General features: G+C 48.0%; 1 protein-coding gene across 1 annotated transcript; it reads left to right on the top strand.

Annotated features, from left to right (window-relative positions):
- The first annotated feature begins 1,754 nt into the window (after positions 1-1,754).
- LOC119382082 (luciferin 4-monooxygenase-like) lies at positions 1,755-18,774 on the top strand. The gene is made up of 4 exons (XM_037649814.1): positions 1,755-1,769; positions 2,445-2,589; positions 18,081-18,353; positions 18,737-18,774. The coding sequence occupies exons 1-4, from the start codon at positions 1,755-1,757 to the stop codon at positions 18,772-18,774; spliced, it is 471 nt and encodes a 156-aa protein (XP_037505742.1).
- The last annotated feature ends 515 nt before the right edge of the window (positions 18,775-19,289 follow it).

The following is a 19,289-nucleotide window of genomic DNA, read 5'->3' as shown; positions in this document are numbered from 1 at the left end:
GAGCTGTTCATGACGTCGCTGCGGCCCTGAGAAACATTAAACCAACACGCATGCCAACTTGCTTTTGTCGCATACTAATTTTCCATGTTTTCTGGTGATACGAATTTCGGATCATACGAAGCAGAGTTGCAAGCTACCCACTAGGCCATAAATAATCGTAGCCTTATGAATTAGGGCCGTATACTCACAATGCCATTATTCAACACTCTGCGGATAAGCGAGGTAACCGCTACACATCTGTAACACAATATGTACACTTTGTTGATGCTATGGCTGATGAAGATGAAGAATTACAGCTGAGCTCTTTGCAATGGGTGAGAAGCTTTAAACCACCCACTCATGACGCAAATCGCATTGTGTGACGCCTGGTGTTATATTACTCTTCTACCACGCTGTATTACATCTGTTAACGTGAATTCTTGCCCGACATAACGCCTCTATAGGGTCTTTTTGTGAAGGTGTTTCAACCACCGGCGTGGCTTTGTCGTAGAATACTCGACTGCCACGCATAGGACCCAGGTTCAAATCCCGCTCATTCACGGACGTCTTTCCCATTGTGCACGATAGCCGTTACGGACACGTGCGGAGACTGCGCACAAGTACGCCGACAAAATCTGCTCTTGTTGTGATCTCTTAAAAGCTTTCACTGTAAAAAAAATATTGTTATAACATCAAGAGACAATAAAAGAGCAGAATGGGTCAGGAAAAGAACGCGTGTTGAGGACATCTTAGTCGAAATCAAGAATATATTGGCACGGGCAGGGCATGAACCGAGAAGGCCAGATAACATCTGGTCTATAAGTGTAGTAGGCTTGATTCTAAAACAAGGCAAGCGAGCCAGAGGAAGGCAGAAAGCTGGGCGAGCAAATGAGATTAATACGTGTGTGGGGATAACGCGGCCGCAGCAAGCACAGGACAGGGTTCATTGTAGAACCAGGGAAATCCCGGGTCTGCAGTGGGCATAGACAGCCTTATTATTATTACGATACCACAACTGGCAGCAAATGACATGCATGTGACTAACATGGATGTGACAGGTCACGACAAAAATGCCATGTCATGTACACCATGGTATTGGCATGGTGTGGATCTTCGGACGAGCGTGCGGCCTCCGAGATCGACGCGGGCGCGCTGTTCATGACACCAGCCAATACCTGACGCTCCTGCGTGCTGCGTAATTTGCCGAATAGCGAGGAAGGAATATTTCGTTGTATCTCACACAAATTTAGATTATGTCGTACGTGGAATGATGTTTCACTCCTGCGTTCACAGATGAACTGTCTACACATGCGCAGTATTTTCAGACAATATCCAGGTTCTCTTGCAGGGCCCCTTGAACCGAGGCATTCACTATCGCCAGTTGCAGGCCATGTGGCCTCAGACAATTCGCTCACAAAATTTTGCATTTCTACTGCTCGCGCAATACCATTACTCGTCAGCGCCAGAACTCCCCTTCGTATTCTTTACATTACGAGCAGCAGCTTTATTTGTGTGTGCAGGTGACGAGGGCGTTCTTCTTTCCATCCCAACTTCGCTCCCTCTGCGAAGAGATGCAACGTTCAGGAGAACGGCTGGACACAATTCGCCGTGCAGGTGTCGCTGGCGCACCGCTCACACAAGCGACATATGACACCGCCTTGAAGGCCTTCGGCGGCCTCAAGACACTGGTGAACGTCTACAGTCTCACTGAGTCGGGAGGTACCCTCTGCACGCCGTCTACGGACAGCAACACAGATTTAGGCTTTCCGAGCGCCATGACCGAGCTCAAGGTGCGTATCGCTTTGCACCGTAGAAGTATTTCCCCTATATGAAATCAATGTTAACGTAACGTCGCTACACCAAAATTTGATACAGCTCTGACAGCAAGGGCAGATTTCGTATCGCCTTCCCAATCGCTAGCTTGACTTCGCTTGTCGGTGAAGACCTAAACCGTGCCGCAATGAAAGCCAAAGCGAACACGCCCTCCAGCTCATACCTTAATTTGCATTTACCTCGAATTTTCGCTCACGAACAACACTGCTTTTTCGCTCACTACCAAAGACGTCGCCGCGGACGGCGTCACAGACACCGACACCGGAATTTCTTCGAAACGAGCTCTTTAACGCTATCGTGTTAAAAGATAGATAAAGTGGCATAGACACCACCGACGGCGACGTCGGCCACTCCGAACAAACAAAATGGCTTCGCTTTGAGGTGAATCTTTTTTGTTTTTGTATTTCTGAAGATAGCGGACTTATTAGTAATTTGAAGTCACCCTTTGGAACTGGTGCGATGGAAACCCTCCTTACAGTCGCATCCCTTCAAGATATTTTGCGATGAATGTCCTCCATGCACATGCCCCACTTTGACATGTGCAAAGTTCAAGAAACTGTAGTATTGATGCGGTTTTGAAAAAGTGCGAAGTTTATGTCAAATGATACATGAGTGAAATGTCATGCACATAGGTCGTGGACATAACATCTCGACGGACGCTTAGTCCTGGTGAGATCGGGGAAATTTGTTTCCGGTGTCCCGCTGTCATGCGTGGCTACTACAAGCGGCCCGAAGATACAGCCGAGGTTTTCGAGGATGATGGATGGTGCAAGACAGGTCAGTGTGAAGCCTTTTCTTCTAACTAGACAACCGGCACTTGCCACGGTACATCAGTGGTGGTGTTATATGTTTGTGGGTTCTGAACGGAGCAACAGTTGCGGCGTTCCGGTCTGTAGGAAAAAAAAAGGTCCGGCAGGTACCGTTCGCCGTTAAGAAGGGCATCAAAGGAGTGTAAAAGCCAACACCCTACGGTAAACTGACAACAGCATGGACAGTGCAAGCCCGCACAGATTATACTGCTCATACAGCATTTTGACACAAAATAACAGCTTCAATGTAACTCATTGAAGTCTAGAAGCGAAGTTTGGATCCTTTTCCAGATTTGTCGCATTAACCACCAGCAAAGCTTCAGCACAGAGCTGCAAATGCGTGAGCTTTGAGATGAGTACGGCCAATATGATTACATTCTTGGGGTAATATAGCCTCCGATCATCGCGACCCCACGCAGTATGCAAGCATTTCAGTATGGAAGCACTTCAGTACCCTTTTCAAGTTTAAGAGCGCTGAATTGGCAACGGCGCTGTGACCTACCGTCGAGACACATATTGTATCTAGGTTTATTTCGTGCCCGCTCTGGCCACGTCTTGTTAGGTGCCGTTACGCTTCACAGCAAGTACCGGCTACGCAAAGAACATGTTCATATGTAACAGGATCCTGTGAGGGAAAATAGCGTCCTTATTTCCAACGCAGCAGTTAATCTTGGTATGCCTGGATGCATGACTCGCAGATGCAGTGCTTGTTTAGAGTCGCAGTATCAGAAAACGGAAGTATCAAAATGTAATGAACTAACTAATAAGCCATTTCTTCATGCATCGTGAACGCACGATCGTTAGCAGAACCGGAAGACAGGAATATCTTGTTTAGTGCCCTTTGCCCAGAGACATAGCGCAGTTTGCGGTATTTAATGGAGTATTTCGTTTTTCCAAATTAGCACAGCTGGAAAATGGAAACCCGCGGAGCTGCTAGCCTTCCATGCGAAAATTTATTACAGGCTCCGTCGAACACCATAGCAACCACAATATGACCTGACTGTTGAAATATAACGTCCCAGGAATATTCCATCGCCTAAACTTCGCGATTCTTTCAGGTATAAAGAGGTTTACGCGCAGTAATGGCAGGTTTAAAACGGTTTTCTCTCTAATCTGGTTCCAGCGACCACTCTAGAAGCTACACAATGAAAGGGAGACTGAGGGGATGGCACGAAGGCTTTCTGACGGCGCCGTGGAAACCTAGGCTAACTTTCTCAAGTATCAATTCGCACTCTCGGAGGCTTTTTCTACGCGAAAATTATGTTCGCCTATCTTTCACAAGAGCGTGCTCAGGCAAAATTTGCTCAGCTCGGAGCCCTTTTGGTGTGATCCCAAACTACACATTTGCTTTAGGCACCTAAGAGAAATGACAAATAAGTTAGTTTACAAAACTGCTGCAATTGCTTACGAAGGAAGGAAGGAAGGAAGGAAGGAAGGAAGGAAGGAAGGAAGGAAGGAAGGAAGGAAGGAAGGAAGGAAGGAAGGAAGGAAGGAAGGAAGGAAGGAAGGAAGGAAGGAAGGAACAAGCGGAAACACAGGGAGGTTAGCCAGTTCTTAGACCGGCTGGCTACCCTGTGCTGGGGTAAGGGGTAAGGGGGATGAATAATGATAGAAGAGAGATGTTATAAAAATAAGGGAGAGCAAGAAAAGAAAAAAAAAGAGAAAACAAAGGGAAAGAATACGACACTGCTTAGAGTCTGTCTCAAAGACCAGTTGTCCGCAAGAAGCGCAATAATGCTTTCAAAGCCTTCTGTGCTGACGACGGGCTCGGCCAAGGCCCCAAAACCCTTTGTTCCGACAAGGGGCGATTATCAAGTTTATCTAGCGCATACGAAAGTTCTTGTCCTGGCGCACTGAAACGGCGACACTCGCACAGAAGATGGAAGATCGTTTCTTCGCAGCTGCAGTTGTTGCATGTAGAGTCGTTGGCTACAAGACTTCGTTCGCTTCTGTGCCGCCTGTGGCTCAATTGGCGTGGCCTTTACGAATGCCTACTGCTGTCGAATTGCTTACGAAATTGGGCAAAAAACTCTATATAAAGAAGACGCAAATTTGGATGCTAGAAAGAAGCTTTCTTCTCGGGAGTAGTCGGGCAGTGCGTAAGCATTAATTGCAATGCATCACTTAAAGGGCCCCAAACCACCTAAAGGTATAAATTCAATTGTGGTGTTGCTGTTGTGCACGAATGTACAACGAACACGTGGCCATGAGAATTCTTCGAAATGGTGCTGTAAAGCGGAGTTATAAGCCCGTCATGATCGAAATGCCACACTCGCTCGTTTCGCTCTTTCTTTCGGTACGCTGCGTTCATTGGCTCGTGTCGCCTGCTTGCCGAGTGTTCGGCGAGCACGATAAACAGAAAACGCGCGTACCTGCAGGCAGACAAACAGGTTGCTTCTGCTTCTGAACTGACCAGATTCTCCTGCTGACGTCACTACAAACAGTGGGGATACTGAAAGGCCCGGAGAAGAACACAGGATTGTTTATTTTGTGGCAAGCCCGCGGCACGTATATACTGCCGCGTTTGTGAGGGCAACCTGAACTCGATGCGTGCGTTTATTGAAATGTTTAAAAAAATGTATATCGGAGGTTGTTTAGAGGTCCTCTAAACAACATTATGTAACACTAGCTAACGTAGCCGTGATTTAAACAACACTAAGCATGGCTACACAACGCTTAACACTGTTGTGACAGCGCCTATTCCCACCGCTAGTATGTTATCAATGACGTCAAGTTCAAATTTTGGCGCTCTCTGAGCGCTTCTGGACAGCTAACGCGATTTCAAGGGTAAGAGAGGCAGCATTTTATCAATTTCACTTTGGAGTTTTTTTTTTCCGCCGCGGGAGGATTGTTAAACCTCCTTCGAAGCCAGGGAGGTGGGCGCTCGTGGTTTCGGTTACGGCGTTGACGTCGCTTGCGGGTGCTCCACGGAAACTGCGAAATTTGACGGGTTCCCATAAATCTGAGCGTCAACCTCCGGAAGATGGTAGCAGCAGAGACACGGAAGACGACTTCGATTCGTCGGACTTCAGCACGGACGGCGATAGTGCGTCAAACCGCCCCGGAGCATCATCAGGTATCCACCGGTAAGTTTCGCTCCCCCCTGGGGCCGTTTTATCGCTGCCGCGCGTTGACGTAAAAGTATCTGGCGCGTACTAAAGGTCACAGCTCTTACCCGCGAGGTATCTACTTGGTTCGGGCGGGAGCATTTGGCGCAGGCTGCAGAAAGAGCGGAGTTCTCTTCGCGAATAAGTCTCTTCGCGACTTATTCAACTGCTCATACCACGACATCCATGAATTATTTGCAATATAATACTTGATCTTTAAATCAATTGTACATTCAGTTACATATTTTTTCTCTCATTCCCAAATCAAAGCTCTTAGATATATATTTGCTTTTTTCACTTGCATGTAGATACTTCTAGGGTTGTAATCTATATAATGTATAATGTTGTAATCTGTATAATGTCTTTTTATGCAGTGTGTATGCCTTATATTTTGTTTCTGGATGACAATCGCATTATTATGTTTATGTTTTCTACACAGTGTAATAACTACAATGTGTACGCCCTGTTGTGGCGCACTGCCCGTGAAGTGCCATATCGCCATGTTTACCGCGGTGCTGCTACCGCTCCGACTTTTTACTTTGTATTATTTATTTTCTGCTTTCTTTTTTGTATGGGGCTGTGAACTAGTCAAGCTGTCTAACACAGCTTTTTTTCACAGTCCTTTCTTTCTGTACGACAGAATGGAAAATAAACTTTGACTTTGAAGACTGCGCGGAGTGGACACTGACCTCCGGAGTGCTGCGCGGCGGCTTCTTCGTGTCGTTTTTCACCACAGAAGTCGTCAGAGAGATATGCAACTACACAGAAGTATTCGTGGACGCATATTTTCTAAAAACCAACGCACAGTGAGAGGGACCGATCCTGGGGGGAGGTCACTCAGGAGGAGATGTGCATGTTCGTCGGACTTCTGGTGCACACGAGAATCGTCCAAGTTCCGTGCCTGCATTGCTAATAGAGTCGACGACACATTTTTCCAGGCCTTCTTCGACAATATTTTGCAAGATCCCTCCACAATTCATTTTCGCTGCCCTTTCAATAGTAGGGCAAACCGGCAACAAGATTTTCAAAAGACAACTTAGAGTGTATCATTCGTGCCAGTAAGAATGTGCACCACTCACCTCGTGTGCGAATAGCCTGAGCGTTGAAAATCAAAGAAGCAACACGCCGGTATTCCCGCCGATCACGTTCACACAATCTTTGCTTTGTTTCATGGAACCAATGCACGATTGCATGACCGTAGAACAATAGAGTCTGCAGAATGTGGTCTAGTTTTGCGCACAATAACATTTGTGGCGCTTAAAATATGTGACGTGACTGATCACGGGTGGCAAGTGTTATTGAAATCACTGTTGTCACTCGAAAGTGTTTAATGCCGTGGTCCACCAAGACTTCACTGAGACATGACCAAGAAAAACCAGAAAAGAAAGTTCGTTGATTTGGATGACCAAGGAGCCGAAGCCACGACCTCTCGTCGGCGACAATATGTGCCAGACGATCTACCCACTGCGATACCGACGCTCCTTATCAGGCTTCAGTAACTCGCTTATATATCTCACACTTTCTTCCTTTCACAGTGACCTTAGTGGCGCGAGGGGAGTCGTGTCGTTCTCTTGGATCGGTGAAGTGAAATATTGCATCATGACACTAACGAGCGCTGATAGTAAGCACTTCGCTTGTTTCAGCTTTCGGGGCAGCGACAGACACACCCAGCGTTTCTAGAACCAATTGTCGGACACGCCAGCGGGACGCCGACCGGCTTCCCGCGTTCACGGCTCAGGCTACGATCTCAGCCTCTCGCTTTCCTGAAGCGCTGTGGGGTATGTGCATGGGCACAGTCGAAGGTTACCCTGTTACTGGGAGCGCACACCTTGGCGTTTCTCTCCTCAAGTGACGACGCTGTGAATGAGTGCATATCGATTGCACTTGTTGTGCTTTATGTGCTTGTTGACACCGTCTTTGCTCGGTATTCAGCGTATGCTGTGTCCAGGTGCATATTAACTACTTTTGCTACCACAAGAGTGACATCATGATCTCTGGCGTTAGTCGTCGGCATAGGCGTGCGCAGGGTTCCCCTTCAAGGGGGGCGAAGGTTCGTCGCAGCGCCCCCCTTCCAATTATGTCAATGCATAGCGCTGACATTGCACAGACCGCGCTGCGATATTCTTGACGCTTCACGATTGTTCCAGATAATTCTGTCAACATTACGCACAGGACGCGAATGGTCAAGTATTTTCGAGAGCTTTAGCAAGCGCCAGCAATAACGCTAGAACATTCGATGCCGCATGTATACATACCGACGCGCCTTACCACAGATCAGATTATCGACGGCCGACGCTCTGTTCGCCGCTATGGGTGCACAATGTGTATTGCTTGTAGTTGAACTTTCCGTTCCCCGGCCACAAGTTCAGTCAAATAAAGTTTCCTCTTGAACACGCCGACTGATTCCTTCGTCAACGTCACGACCCCGTGGCAATACGCTTCGTACCCTCTGCTCCAATCCAAACAAAGGAGGAGGACAGGGCAAATGCGAAAGCGGCGGTGGGGGAGAGGCTGCTGTGGCCAAGCATTGGGTGAGTCAAAAGGAAAGAGGCATTCGGTGAGAAAAACGAGACGGGGGGCGGGGGGAGCGGACTTTCTAACCTACCATTTTTAAGTGGTGCTTCCTTCTGAGAACCATGATTCAGCGAAACGTCAAGATGGGCGGTTTCTTCATTCCAGGGACCCTCTAGCATTTCTTGTTTTGGCGACGAGGTGCCGTTGTTGTTCCAGGTCTCCGAGGCGAGTTTGGCCTCCCACGTTGAGATGAGGTGTCCGCTTCATTCTCTGGCGTTACAATTTTTTCGTGGGGGCGACGCGTCTCGAGTGTCCACGGCAATTAGACACAGGCGCTCCATTTGGTTCAAGGGATCGGCGGTGGCGTGGCACGGGGGGGGGGGGGTTAATTCGAGAGTTGGTGGGGAGAGGAATTTGTGCCTTAAATTTTGAAAAAAAAAATCTGTTTCACCGAAATGGCGAAGCAGTATGAGTGCGACATGTACTGATATACGAAGTAAGGCTAGCAGCTAACTCAACCCGCCACGGTGCTCTAGTGGTTATGGCGCTCGATAGCTGACCCGAAGATCGCGGAATCGAATCCCGGCCGTGGCGGCCGCATTTTCGATGGAGGCGAAAACACCTGAGGCCGGTAATAATAATATCTGGGGTTTTACGTCCCAAAACCACGATATAATTATGAGAGACGCCGTAGTAGAGGGTTCCGGAAATTTCGACCATCTGGTGCTCTTTAACGTGCACGGGCCTCTACCAATTCGCCTCCATCGAAATGCGACCGCCGCAGCCGGGATCGAACACGCGCCCTTCGGGTCAGCAGCCGAGCACCGTAACCGCTATACCACCGCGGCGGACCACACCTGAAGCCTGTGTTCTTAGGTTTAGGTGCACGTTAAAGAACCTCAGGTGGTCCAAATTTACAGAGCCCTCCACTACGGCGTCCCTCATAATCATATCGTGGTTTTGGGACGTTAACACCCTCCCCCAATAATTAATAGCAGCTTACTGTTTCGCGTAACTCTACAAAACGCTGGTGAATGGGAATACGGCCGCTCCCAGGACAGAAGCGGTTTTCGTGCTGTTTCTAGTATGAGCACGAAGCGGTGAGATCACAGCGCGTAGAAGGGTACACGAACCGTTTGCTCATGTCTGTCGAGATAGCACGCGCGTCAGCGCTTGCGAACGCGCCGTTATAGTCAAAGTTAACAGTTTGCTGCTCGAGCCACGCAGCAGCCCCCCCCCCTCCCCCGGCGTTCCTTCATGCTCCTTCGCCCAGCGCAACACGGGCCGGACATTTCCTTTCTGCTTGAGGAGGTATCGACGGCAGGCTCGGAACACCGCGTTTTCCTGGAGGGGGTAATGGTGAGCGAGCGGGGCATGTCGCCGTTGATGGTTCCCCAGCAAAACGACGGGCAATTCGGAGATCCCTTTTTGCCTCGGTGTTTTCAGCGTCAGATGGCACCACTGCAGTGATTCTCACCAAGCCACTGCATTCTTTTACCCGAGCGCAGGCACAAAGGTTTGCAAGTGCTGGAGTGGACTGTCTCCCTATCTTCCGAATGCGACACCTCTCCTTTGTTGTGTGGTGTTTGTCAGCGTGGGACAGCGCCGCTGTAGACGCTCTCATCAACCCAGTTGGGGCCTTCCGCAGCCTTCAACGCTTCTTACGAGTGTTCCCGGCAGAGGGAGCAGATGTCATCGACCTGCGTGATCATCATTGTGTGGTGCACTGGTGTTCCCCAATGGGACCTCTCGCCCTACGAGTGTGTTGTGTGACCTTTTGCCTCCTTTCTGGAGGCCGGACACCGGGACGGCAAGCCACAGGATTGGCGCGAGCTGCGGACACGGGTTTCAGGGCCCTCAGTGTAGGCAGACATGGGGCTTTAAAAGCCGAAGACTTTTGTAGTGGATCAGTTCAGTCGAGTGAGTTGATTCACTCGTATTTTCTCTGACTTGTAAAAATGTAAATAACCTACGTTCCTCTTTGAAAGTGCGCCCCTCCTCACTGGAAAACATCAGCTATGGGGACGGACGGCGGGAGCCAGCTACCCTACGAGACCCGCCGAACCCCACTCCTTACACGGCATGACAAAGCAAGGCGGGAGACAATTCGCAACTGATATTTCTCGTACATCGGCCAATCGAGAGTATTTCCCCTAATGATGTCACGTGAATCACCGTTCTAGCGTGACCAGGTGCGCCAAAAAGACAAGAAACGCCAAGGAAGAATAACACGCTCGGTTTTGTGTTCTCAGAGACTGTTCTAGGGCCTTTTAAAAATGACAGGGCATACAAACATGGACAAAAGAGAGTAGTCAAGAAACCGAAAACGTCGCTAACAAACTAAAAATCGTACAGTGACTGAAAAGAAGATACACATGAATATTTATCTGCGCATTCCGAGGCAACCGGCGATACCCATCAATGAGATGCGTGTCGTCGTCTACATGGTAGATAACTGTTCACTGCTTTGACTTCTTGTGTCCCTGTTTGGACGTCCTGTCTTTTTAACCTGAATACCTACCAAGTAGCTCAACTATCTGTTGTTCTAAGTTTTTAACTGTGTTTACTCTTATACTTATTTATCAATTTACTCGAGTAAAAATGAGAGGAAGAAAGTGTACCAACGCATCGATATATATTACTAATCTATTTTATTTATGTGTGCACAGTTTACTAGGTCCAAGACACCAAGAATGTGCTTTCCAGCGAGTTGAGTCGTCGCCCTTTAAGGCTGGAGGACGCCGCAGCGTTGTGGTCGGGCAATACTCGTGAGACTTCTGGAGAAGAGAAAGATACAACTTCAGGGGAGCTGTTTCGATGCGTCCATCTAAAGGAGATGTCCATTCAGTGTAGCCAGGTCGGAAGAGGCAGTGTACCCGAAAGCCCAAGAAACTGTAGCCCAAGTATAGCCGAAGTAAAAAAAAAGAGCCAGAAGATTTGTAGCTAACTGTAGCCATTCTTATTTTTACTTTTATATGTACATGCTATTTCACGTGCTAGTACTACAATCCCTTTTATTGCGATAGCAATTAAATACACTCTGGGCTCGTTTTTGCCGTCGCCGTCATGTCCCGGATATATGTATGTATGTATGTATATATATATATAAAAGGCACAAAGAGTAATGAAGCTGAAGAAGAAAGTCCGATCATCTTTAAAAGGCGCGAAAAAAACCACAACGGACAGGTAGGAAGGAGACAGGACCTGTCCGTTGTGGTTTTTTTCGCGCCTTTTAAAGATGAACTTCAACCAACTCGCCCAACTGTCTCTGCTAATTAAGAAAGTCCGAAGCACCCGACCGTGGATTCGAACCAGCGACCCCTCGCTCCCCAGCGCGCTGCCTTAGACAACGTAACCACGCGCCATGCACGTGGCGGCGAAATAACGGTGCGCTATTTATATACACCATTTACCGCTGGTGGTACGCAGATTTCGGAGGAGCTTGAGCGTGTTTTCTATCACGCAACGCTCCTACATTTTATTTCAATTTCAAAACTGCCCTTCAGACGCGCATGAAAATGTTGCCCCTTTATGTACCCACTCGTGATGTGGGTGCTACCTCCGCGCATCGTATGTTCTACCGTGGGTAAAAGCGCGCGATCGGGGGCGACGAACGTAGGTGAAGCAAAGATCAACGAGCAGGCCCATCTCCGTCGCTCGGAGGGCGCATGCGATAACATCAGCCCGAACGGGAGGCCTGCCGTCAAAGCAGAGAGGAAACGCCCAACCCGTCCTCAACGATCATGAAAAGACGCGAGGGGAGGGGGGGGTGTCGCTCGAGCAACGACTTTGAACTATGGTGCTGAGGGCGCGCGAGCTATCTCGGCAGCCAACAGCGGGCGGCTCGTACGCCCTTCTACGTGCTGCGCTCTCAACGAGAAGAGACTGTGCGGTAAAAGCGTCTCTCCCTGGAGCGGCCGTATTCTCTTACACGAACGTTTTGTAGAGTTACGCGATATTGGATTCAAACGAGTTAGCTGCCAGCATCACTTCGTATAAAGTTACAGTTTGTTGCTATCGCATTTATTGCTTCGCCCTTGCGGTGAAACTGTGACATTTTATTACGATAGCAATTATATGGATAATCTCGGCGGATTTTTGCCGTCGCCATTATGTCCCGGATATTTATATGTATGTATATATATTAAAAAAGGCACACAGAAAAATGAAGCAGAAGAAAAAAATTCTGAAGCAACCGACCGCGCATTCGAACCAGCGACCCATCGCTCCCCAGCGCGCTGCGTTAAACCACGCGCCATACATGCGGCGGCGAAGTAACGGTGAGCTATTTATATACACCATTTACCGCTGGCGGTATGCAGATATCTGAGGAGCTAGAGCGTGTTTTAAAGAAGAGAGGCTTTCTTGGGATACTTGAACGCAGAAATTTTGGTCTGTCTGTCTTTCTGTCTGTCACACGATTCAGCTACCCAGCCAAAGTTTAAGCACTTGATGAATGCCCAGCCATCTTGAACAGGTGGCTGCGTTCATACTTGTGAACAGTGTCGATCAAAAAGCAAATATTACGCATATCTGAGGCGCAACATCAATACGTAAGTATTAGGTGGTGTGTTCCTTTACTAGAAAATACATAGATACGTAATTGTAAAGTCCCTAGTGTTAGGCTGCGCTGAAAATGCGACGCTATGCACGAAAAAGCCCTCTGCCGACGATATTGTGCTGCCGCCTGGCAGTGGCCCTGGATTCTGCACAAGCTCATGTTTCCCGATGTCACTGCCAGATGGCATCCATATTTTACGCAGCGCCTCCTCTATTTGATCAGTGCCAGCCAGATGCGGCCGATTCAACATAGAGGAGTCGCTGTCTGAGGCAAGGCAAAACATAAATGGCAGAAGACCATCGTCTTTCGCTGACAATTGCAGCGAAGCACGCAGATACGCGGCCAGTTTTTCTATCACACAACGCTCCTACTTTTCAATTTCAAAACTGCCCTCCAGACACGCATGACAATGTTGCCCTTTCCTGTGGTCACTCGTGACGTGGGTACTTGCGTCAGACACCCCCGTGTGGTAGGAGACGCAGAGGGTTCACTCTACGCGCCACACAAAAAGAAATGTCTAAGAGCGTCTGATTCTCCAATGTCGACACTTGCAGCGCTTTGCTCAAGCACAAAGACGTAACAACTGTGACACTTGTTAGTTCACGCTTGTCCTGTGTATACTTGTGCGTTCTTTTCGGGCGTCCTTTGTGCTTCAGCGGCGCGCCGCAAGTATCTAGCTGCTTGTCGTCCTTCGTGTGACATTCCATTTTCTTGCTATCGCGTTGATTGCTTCGCCCTTGTGGCGAAACTGTTACCTTTTGTACAACCTGTCTTTAGTGTATGAAACAGCTTATGTTGAAGAAGGTGAAACTTTCGATATTGGCACGCTCCCTTAAGCAACCATCGAATGTTAATTGAATATATACGAAGATAACTGAATTCTGCATGCTCTGTCTAATCACACCGTTGCTTCTGGAAAGTGACCCTCCAATGCGAACGCTTTCTATACGACCAGTTACACTGTAACTCTGCAGTATTTCACACATGAAGCAAAAGAGAGTCAATGTCTATTTTTTTTGTGCTTCCCTAGAGAAATTTTGTGATCAGAGCCACCAGCCTCTGCCACCTGCCCTGTAAACATTATGTTAATGCATCGTATTCAGTTCAGCGCCACCACATAAACATCAAGACCTCTTGAACCCGTACAATATAACAATGTTGCGGCAGCGAAGGACAGAGCCGTGGAAGCGGTAGATAATAATAGTTCTTGGAGTTTTACGCCCCAAAATAACGACATCTATATGAGAGACGCCGTAGTGGAGGGCTTTCGAAATTTCGACCACCTGGGGTTCATTACGTGCACAAACTGAGCACACTGGTCTCTATAGCAGTTGGACTTCATGGAAATTCGGCCTCCGCGTCCGGCTTTTGTCCCGCGAGCATCGGGTCGGCAGTCGAGCACCATAACAAGTAGGCACCGCGACGATTAAAGAGGTAGGTAAAGAAGAAAAAAACTGTTTTGAGCGAGTTTGACCCTGGCATAGCAGACGTCACCCAAGGCACACGCGGTGAGCACAACCGTCGAAATCTGATATTGGGTAAATTGCGTGAGCTCTCTATTCGTGACCATAGCAGAGTGCATGACTCATCATTCTTTGCAGCGTAGTCACTCTGGATTGTGTAGACTCTACACCATGGACCACTATTCGCGTTGCGCTTGCAATCTGATTAAAGACAAAGTTAACCAATAGGGAATCGGCGAAATTCCAGAAGATTCCGATGCGCGAAGGCGCGTCTTCTACCTATGCATATACACATCCAATCCTTGGCAAGCAGTCCGAAATATCAGCCCAACATATTGTGCTTCATATGCTTGTACAGTGAAGGTAGGACTTCCGGAGAGGTGGAATGGTGTTGCGCTGTCGCCGTGGGGAGAAAAATCGGTCAGAGACCGATAGTGCTCGTAGCCCGATTTAGGCGACGAAACTTGCCAATTTCTGGCGACTTTTTGCGCTTTCGCAGGTTCAAGGCCGAAGGTGAATGCGCCTTTAGGGATTTGTTTCTGCTCGATCAGAGTCACATCTGGAGCGTTGATCATGACGCATTACGTATCACCCAAACAAAGCCAAATCGCAGATTTTTAGTAGCCGAAATATAGCCGCATAGCCAACTTGCCCAAGCCGACGCCAAGCATTTCTTTCTGCAGCCTCATTCGGCTATGTATAGTCAAATCTGGCAACACTGAGTCCATTTTGGCATAACGCATTCACTTACTCGAAAAAGTGGTGAGCCGTGATGTCACCTTGCTCTTAACCACGTCGACGCACCGAACCCGCCAGGACATTCCCTGCGTAAGAATAAAGTGGAGAAAACGTACAAAAATAGGAACTTGTCAAGTCTGAAATTGCATATGAAAGCGTCCCAGATGTTTGAGAGCGATGCAGGGAATGCGTACCGACCTTCTCAGGTGCGTTAGACCGGCGGCCGCATTAAACCTAAATCGATGGCTAACGCGATGAGAGTTCATACGCGGCCTCCGAGATGTGCGCCTAAAAGCGGATCTATGGGACTGCGTTTGTTGCGTTGAAGCGCTTTCCGACCCTCTCATTTGTGTAGAGAGTTGTGAAAGCTTCGTGACGTCAAAATAACTTTGCAGAAGAAAAACCGGAAACAGAGGACGCGCTGCTCGCCGAGCTCCCGCCAATCAGCGGCGGCTGCATTGCACAGTCCATTACATGGACACATCGAGAAGAGCTCTTCGGTGAAGTGATGTGTTTTATGTCCATATTCCCCGTTCGTGTTAAAAGAAAGTACTAACGGCGGCGCGCCGCAATTATTACGCGGCGGCGGCGTGATCACTCTCGAAACTTCGGCGGCGGCGGCGGCGGCGGCGGCGGCGCGAGCGGCGTGAGCAACACAGGCCGGCGGCGGCGGCGCGCAGGTCTAGACCACATACGGACGTGAGACGGCCAAAATTTCGCTCCTGCGAACGCATCGTGTAGAGATAAATAGATTTGCTGTTACACGTGCTCCTGCCTCTGACGTCGCAAACGACCGCTCATGCTTGCGCAATTGGGGGTGTCCTAGTCATAAGATGATCAAGCTGCCGATTTCCTGATTATTGATTGCTAGATTTTGTGAACCGGAGTAGTAATCACCTCGCAAGTATTGTGCTAATTGGAAAAGGGCGTACAAGCGAAGCCCGTATGTGTGTCATAACTGCGTAATATACCTGTTCTTAGGAGCGGAGCTCTTTAAGCTTTTTGTTGCGCTGGGTAGTGCGGACAGCAATTATAATCATGAACCGATACGCGCTCGCTTCGTATTTTTCCACTTCTGCTTCGCTCCTAAAACACGTGCGCCGAATTCTCCGGCGTTGCCTGTGATAACCCTGATGGGTGAGAGGAGAGAACGAGTACAGAGAGAGATAGGAAGAAAGAGAGAAAGAAAGAGAGAGACAAAAAGAAAGATATAAAGAAAGAGAAAAATCATGGCGAAAGAATGCTAATTAGGCGACGGGATTCGATTTCGCGTACCGACAATCCGAAGGCCAGCGTCCTAACCACTCGGCTATCCAGGCACGCTGCCAGAGCATAGCACAGACTTGTATAGTATGGTATAGCAAGGTGGCGCGAAAGGGAAGTGAAGGTGAGGAGGAGAGGAAGGAGGAGGGAAAGCGTAAAGCATAGAACAGAGAGAAATGGAGAGAAAGAAAAGGGAAAAAGAGACAGAAAGAGAAAGTAAGATAGAGAGAGATAGAAAGAGAGAGAATGAGACAGAAAGAAAAAAGAAGCGATGAATAGAGAGAGAGAGTCAAAGAAAGAACGGCAAGAAGTAAAAAGATGGAAAGAGCGAGAAAGATAGAGAAACACATAGAAAGAAATGATGGTCCTTCATCAAAGAAAAAACAGAAATAAACAAAGACAAAAAGACGTAATAAAAATAGACATGAAAGGAAAAGAAAGCAAGAAAGGAAGCAATAGAAAAATAAGGAGAAACAAATAGGGCCGCCCAGCTCTGCACTCCCTTCAGGCTTGGCACCACTAGTGCGGAGCATAGGTTTAATAACAAGTCACCTGAGAAAAGTCGCGTTACATCTAGTCACGTGACTAAACCTACGCAACCCTCAGGTAACTAAAATCACGAACATGACGTAACTATCGACGAGACTAGAATCATGTAACATGATGTAACTACTCGCGTGACCGAAAATCGCGTAACATCCCGCAACAGCTAGTCACGTGACTAAAAATCACGCAACATTCTGTCACGCAACACAGCGTAATTGCTAGTCACGTGACATGTGCCGTCATAAACCACGTAACAGCTAGCCACATGACATGTTCCCACCAAAAACAACGTAACAGCTAGTCACGTGACTTAAATCACAACATCACGCAACTGGTAGTTACGTGACATGTCTGGCCAAGTCTAGGCATACTTAATACTACTAGCAAAAACTTCACCTCTCAGCAAAAGCTTGGCAATACCAGCAAATTTTAGCTAGGTCGAACTCTAGCTACGCTGATGGTTCCGGCCTTGCACCTCTAGTGCAAGCTGCGCATTTTAGTTTCTTATTGTTCTTTGCCCCGCCACAGTTGTCTAGTGGCTATGGCGCTCGGCTGCTTACCCGAAGGTCGCGGGATCGAATCCCGGCCGCGGCGGCTGCATTTTCAATGGAGGCGAAAATGTGTGACGCCCATGTTCTTAGCTTTAGGTACACGTTAATGAATCCCAGGTGGTCAAAATTTCCGGAACGCTCCACTACGTCGTCTCTCGTAATCATATCGTAGTTTCGGGACGTTAAACACCTGCAATTATTACGTTTAAGAACATCCGAGGGTCGTGGGATCGAATCCTGGCCGTGGCGGCTGCAATTCGATGGAGGCGGAATGCCAGAGGACCGTGTACTTAGATTTAGGGGCACGTTACAGAATTCCAGGTGGTCGAAATTTCCGGAGCCCTCCACTATGGCGTCCCTCATAATCATATCGTGATTTTGGGACGTTACACCCCAGATATTATTTTTACTTACCGTAATTTGGGCTTGCCTGACGTCAACTGCTAGATCCTGTATAGTAAATGACTCAACAAGTTTACGTACGTCATGCTCGTGAGAACTTTTCCTTAAATGAGCGAGTGTGTACTACTAGCATACTTACTTTAGTCTTTAGTCGACCTTCTTATTCAATTACAAATATTTCGAAGACATCGCACTGAGCGTCACACCAAAATAAGTTGACCACATCCGAGAGTTTCAACTTAACTTAGTTGTAAATGCGATAATGTCATGATAATGGGGCTGTGTTTTGAATTGGTTTGTGCACTTCATTTCAGGCGACGCCGGCTACTACGATGAAAGCGGCCGCTTCTACTTCGTGCAGCGCTTGAAGGAGCTGATAAAATGCATGGACAACCAAGTCGTACCGGCAGAGCTCGAAGGTTTGCTGTTGCAGGAATTTGCTGAAAACATCTCTGAAGTCGTCGTGTTGGGTCTCGACCACCCCGAGCTTGGACAAGCGCCGGCAGCTGCAGTCTTACTCAAGGAAAAGACACACGGTGCCGGCGACCTCACCGATTTGGCAGAACGCATGAAAGCTACGATAGCGCGTATGTTTCAATAAGTATTTTATTTCGCTGATGAGGGCGTAGTAGCAATAGAGAATAGAGCACTATTTTATAGATACCACGATGGTCTAGTGGTTATGGTGCTCTACTTCTGACCCGAAGGTCGCGGGATTGAATCCCGGCCACGGCCGCTGCGTTTTCGATGGAGCCCAGAATGCTTGACCTCTTTTACTTGGATTTAGGAGCACGGTGAAGAACCCCGGGTGGTCGAAATCTCCGGGGCCCTCCACTACCGCGTGGGTAGTGAGTATTATTACTCATTTGTGTAAGTGTTATACCGCTCCATACAACGGCGTAACAAATTATCATGCAGGATTTGAATTCTTGTGAAAACACAGTTGTATTGTGCACTGCATTTTGCACAGAACTCCTGTACCTGCCAACGTGCCAGCAGGCAGGTTGAAAATGTCCCATCTGCAAAGATGGCGCTGCTTCTATTTTCCGATTTCTTTTACTGCGTGAACTATTAATATTTCAGTTCAGTTTATTGCCCCGGTGTGCGCCCTGCACCTAGGGCTGTTTCGATGCATGCGTTATTATTCTTGCTATGGAAAAAAGCTGCGATAGAATGAACATGACACAAGCTTGTTTGTAGCATGCTTTGATAATTTGGGGATAACAGTAATAATTTATGGGGTTTCGCGTGTCAAAACAGGATATGATTACGAGGCACGCTCTAGTGGAGCAGACCGGAAATTTAGACCATCTGCTGCTCTTTTACGCGCCCTTACATCCCACAGTACACGAGCCTCTAGCTTTGTCGGAATCAGATAATCAGGAGAGTCGTACAAAGCTTGTTTAAAGGGAAAATGTGCTAGTAATTCCTAAAATGCTTGTATTGCACGCTCCGACAAATCTTTCCGAAATAAGGTAAGCGCCTGCGCCGCAGAGCTTTACATTCTTTATTTGATTTTATAT

Source organism: Rhipicephalus sanguineus, chromosome 2, assembly GCF_013339695.2.
Source record: "Rhipicephalus sanguineus isolate Rsan-2018 chromosome 2, BIME_Rsan_1.4, whole genome shotgun sequence".
In the NCBI taxonomy this organism is placed as follows: Eukaryota; Metazoa; Arthropoda; class Arachnida; order Ixodida; family Ixodidae; genus Rhipicephalus; species Rhipicephalus sanguineus.
Note: the sequence above shows the minus strand (reverse complement) of the source record. Positions and strands in the feature narration are given on the sequence as shown.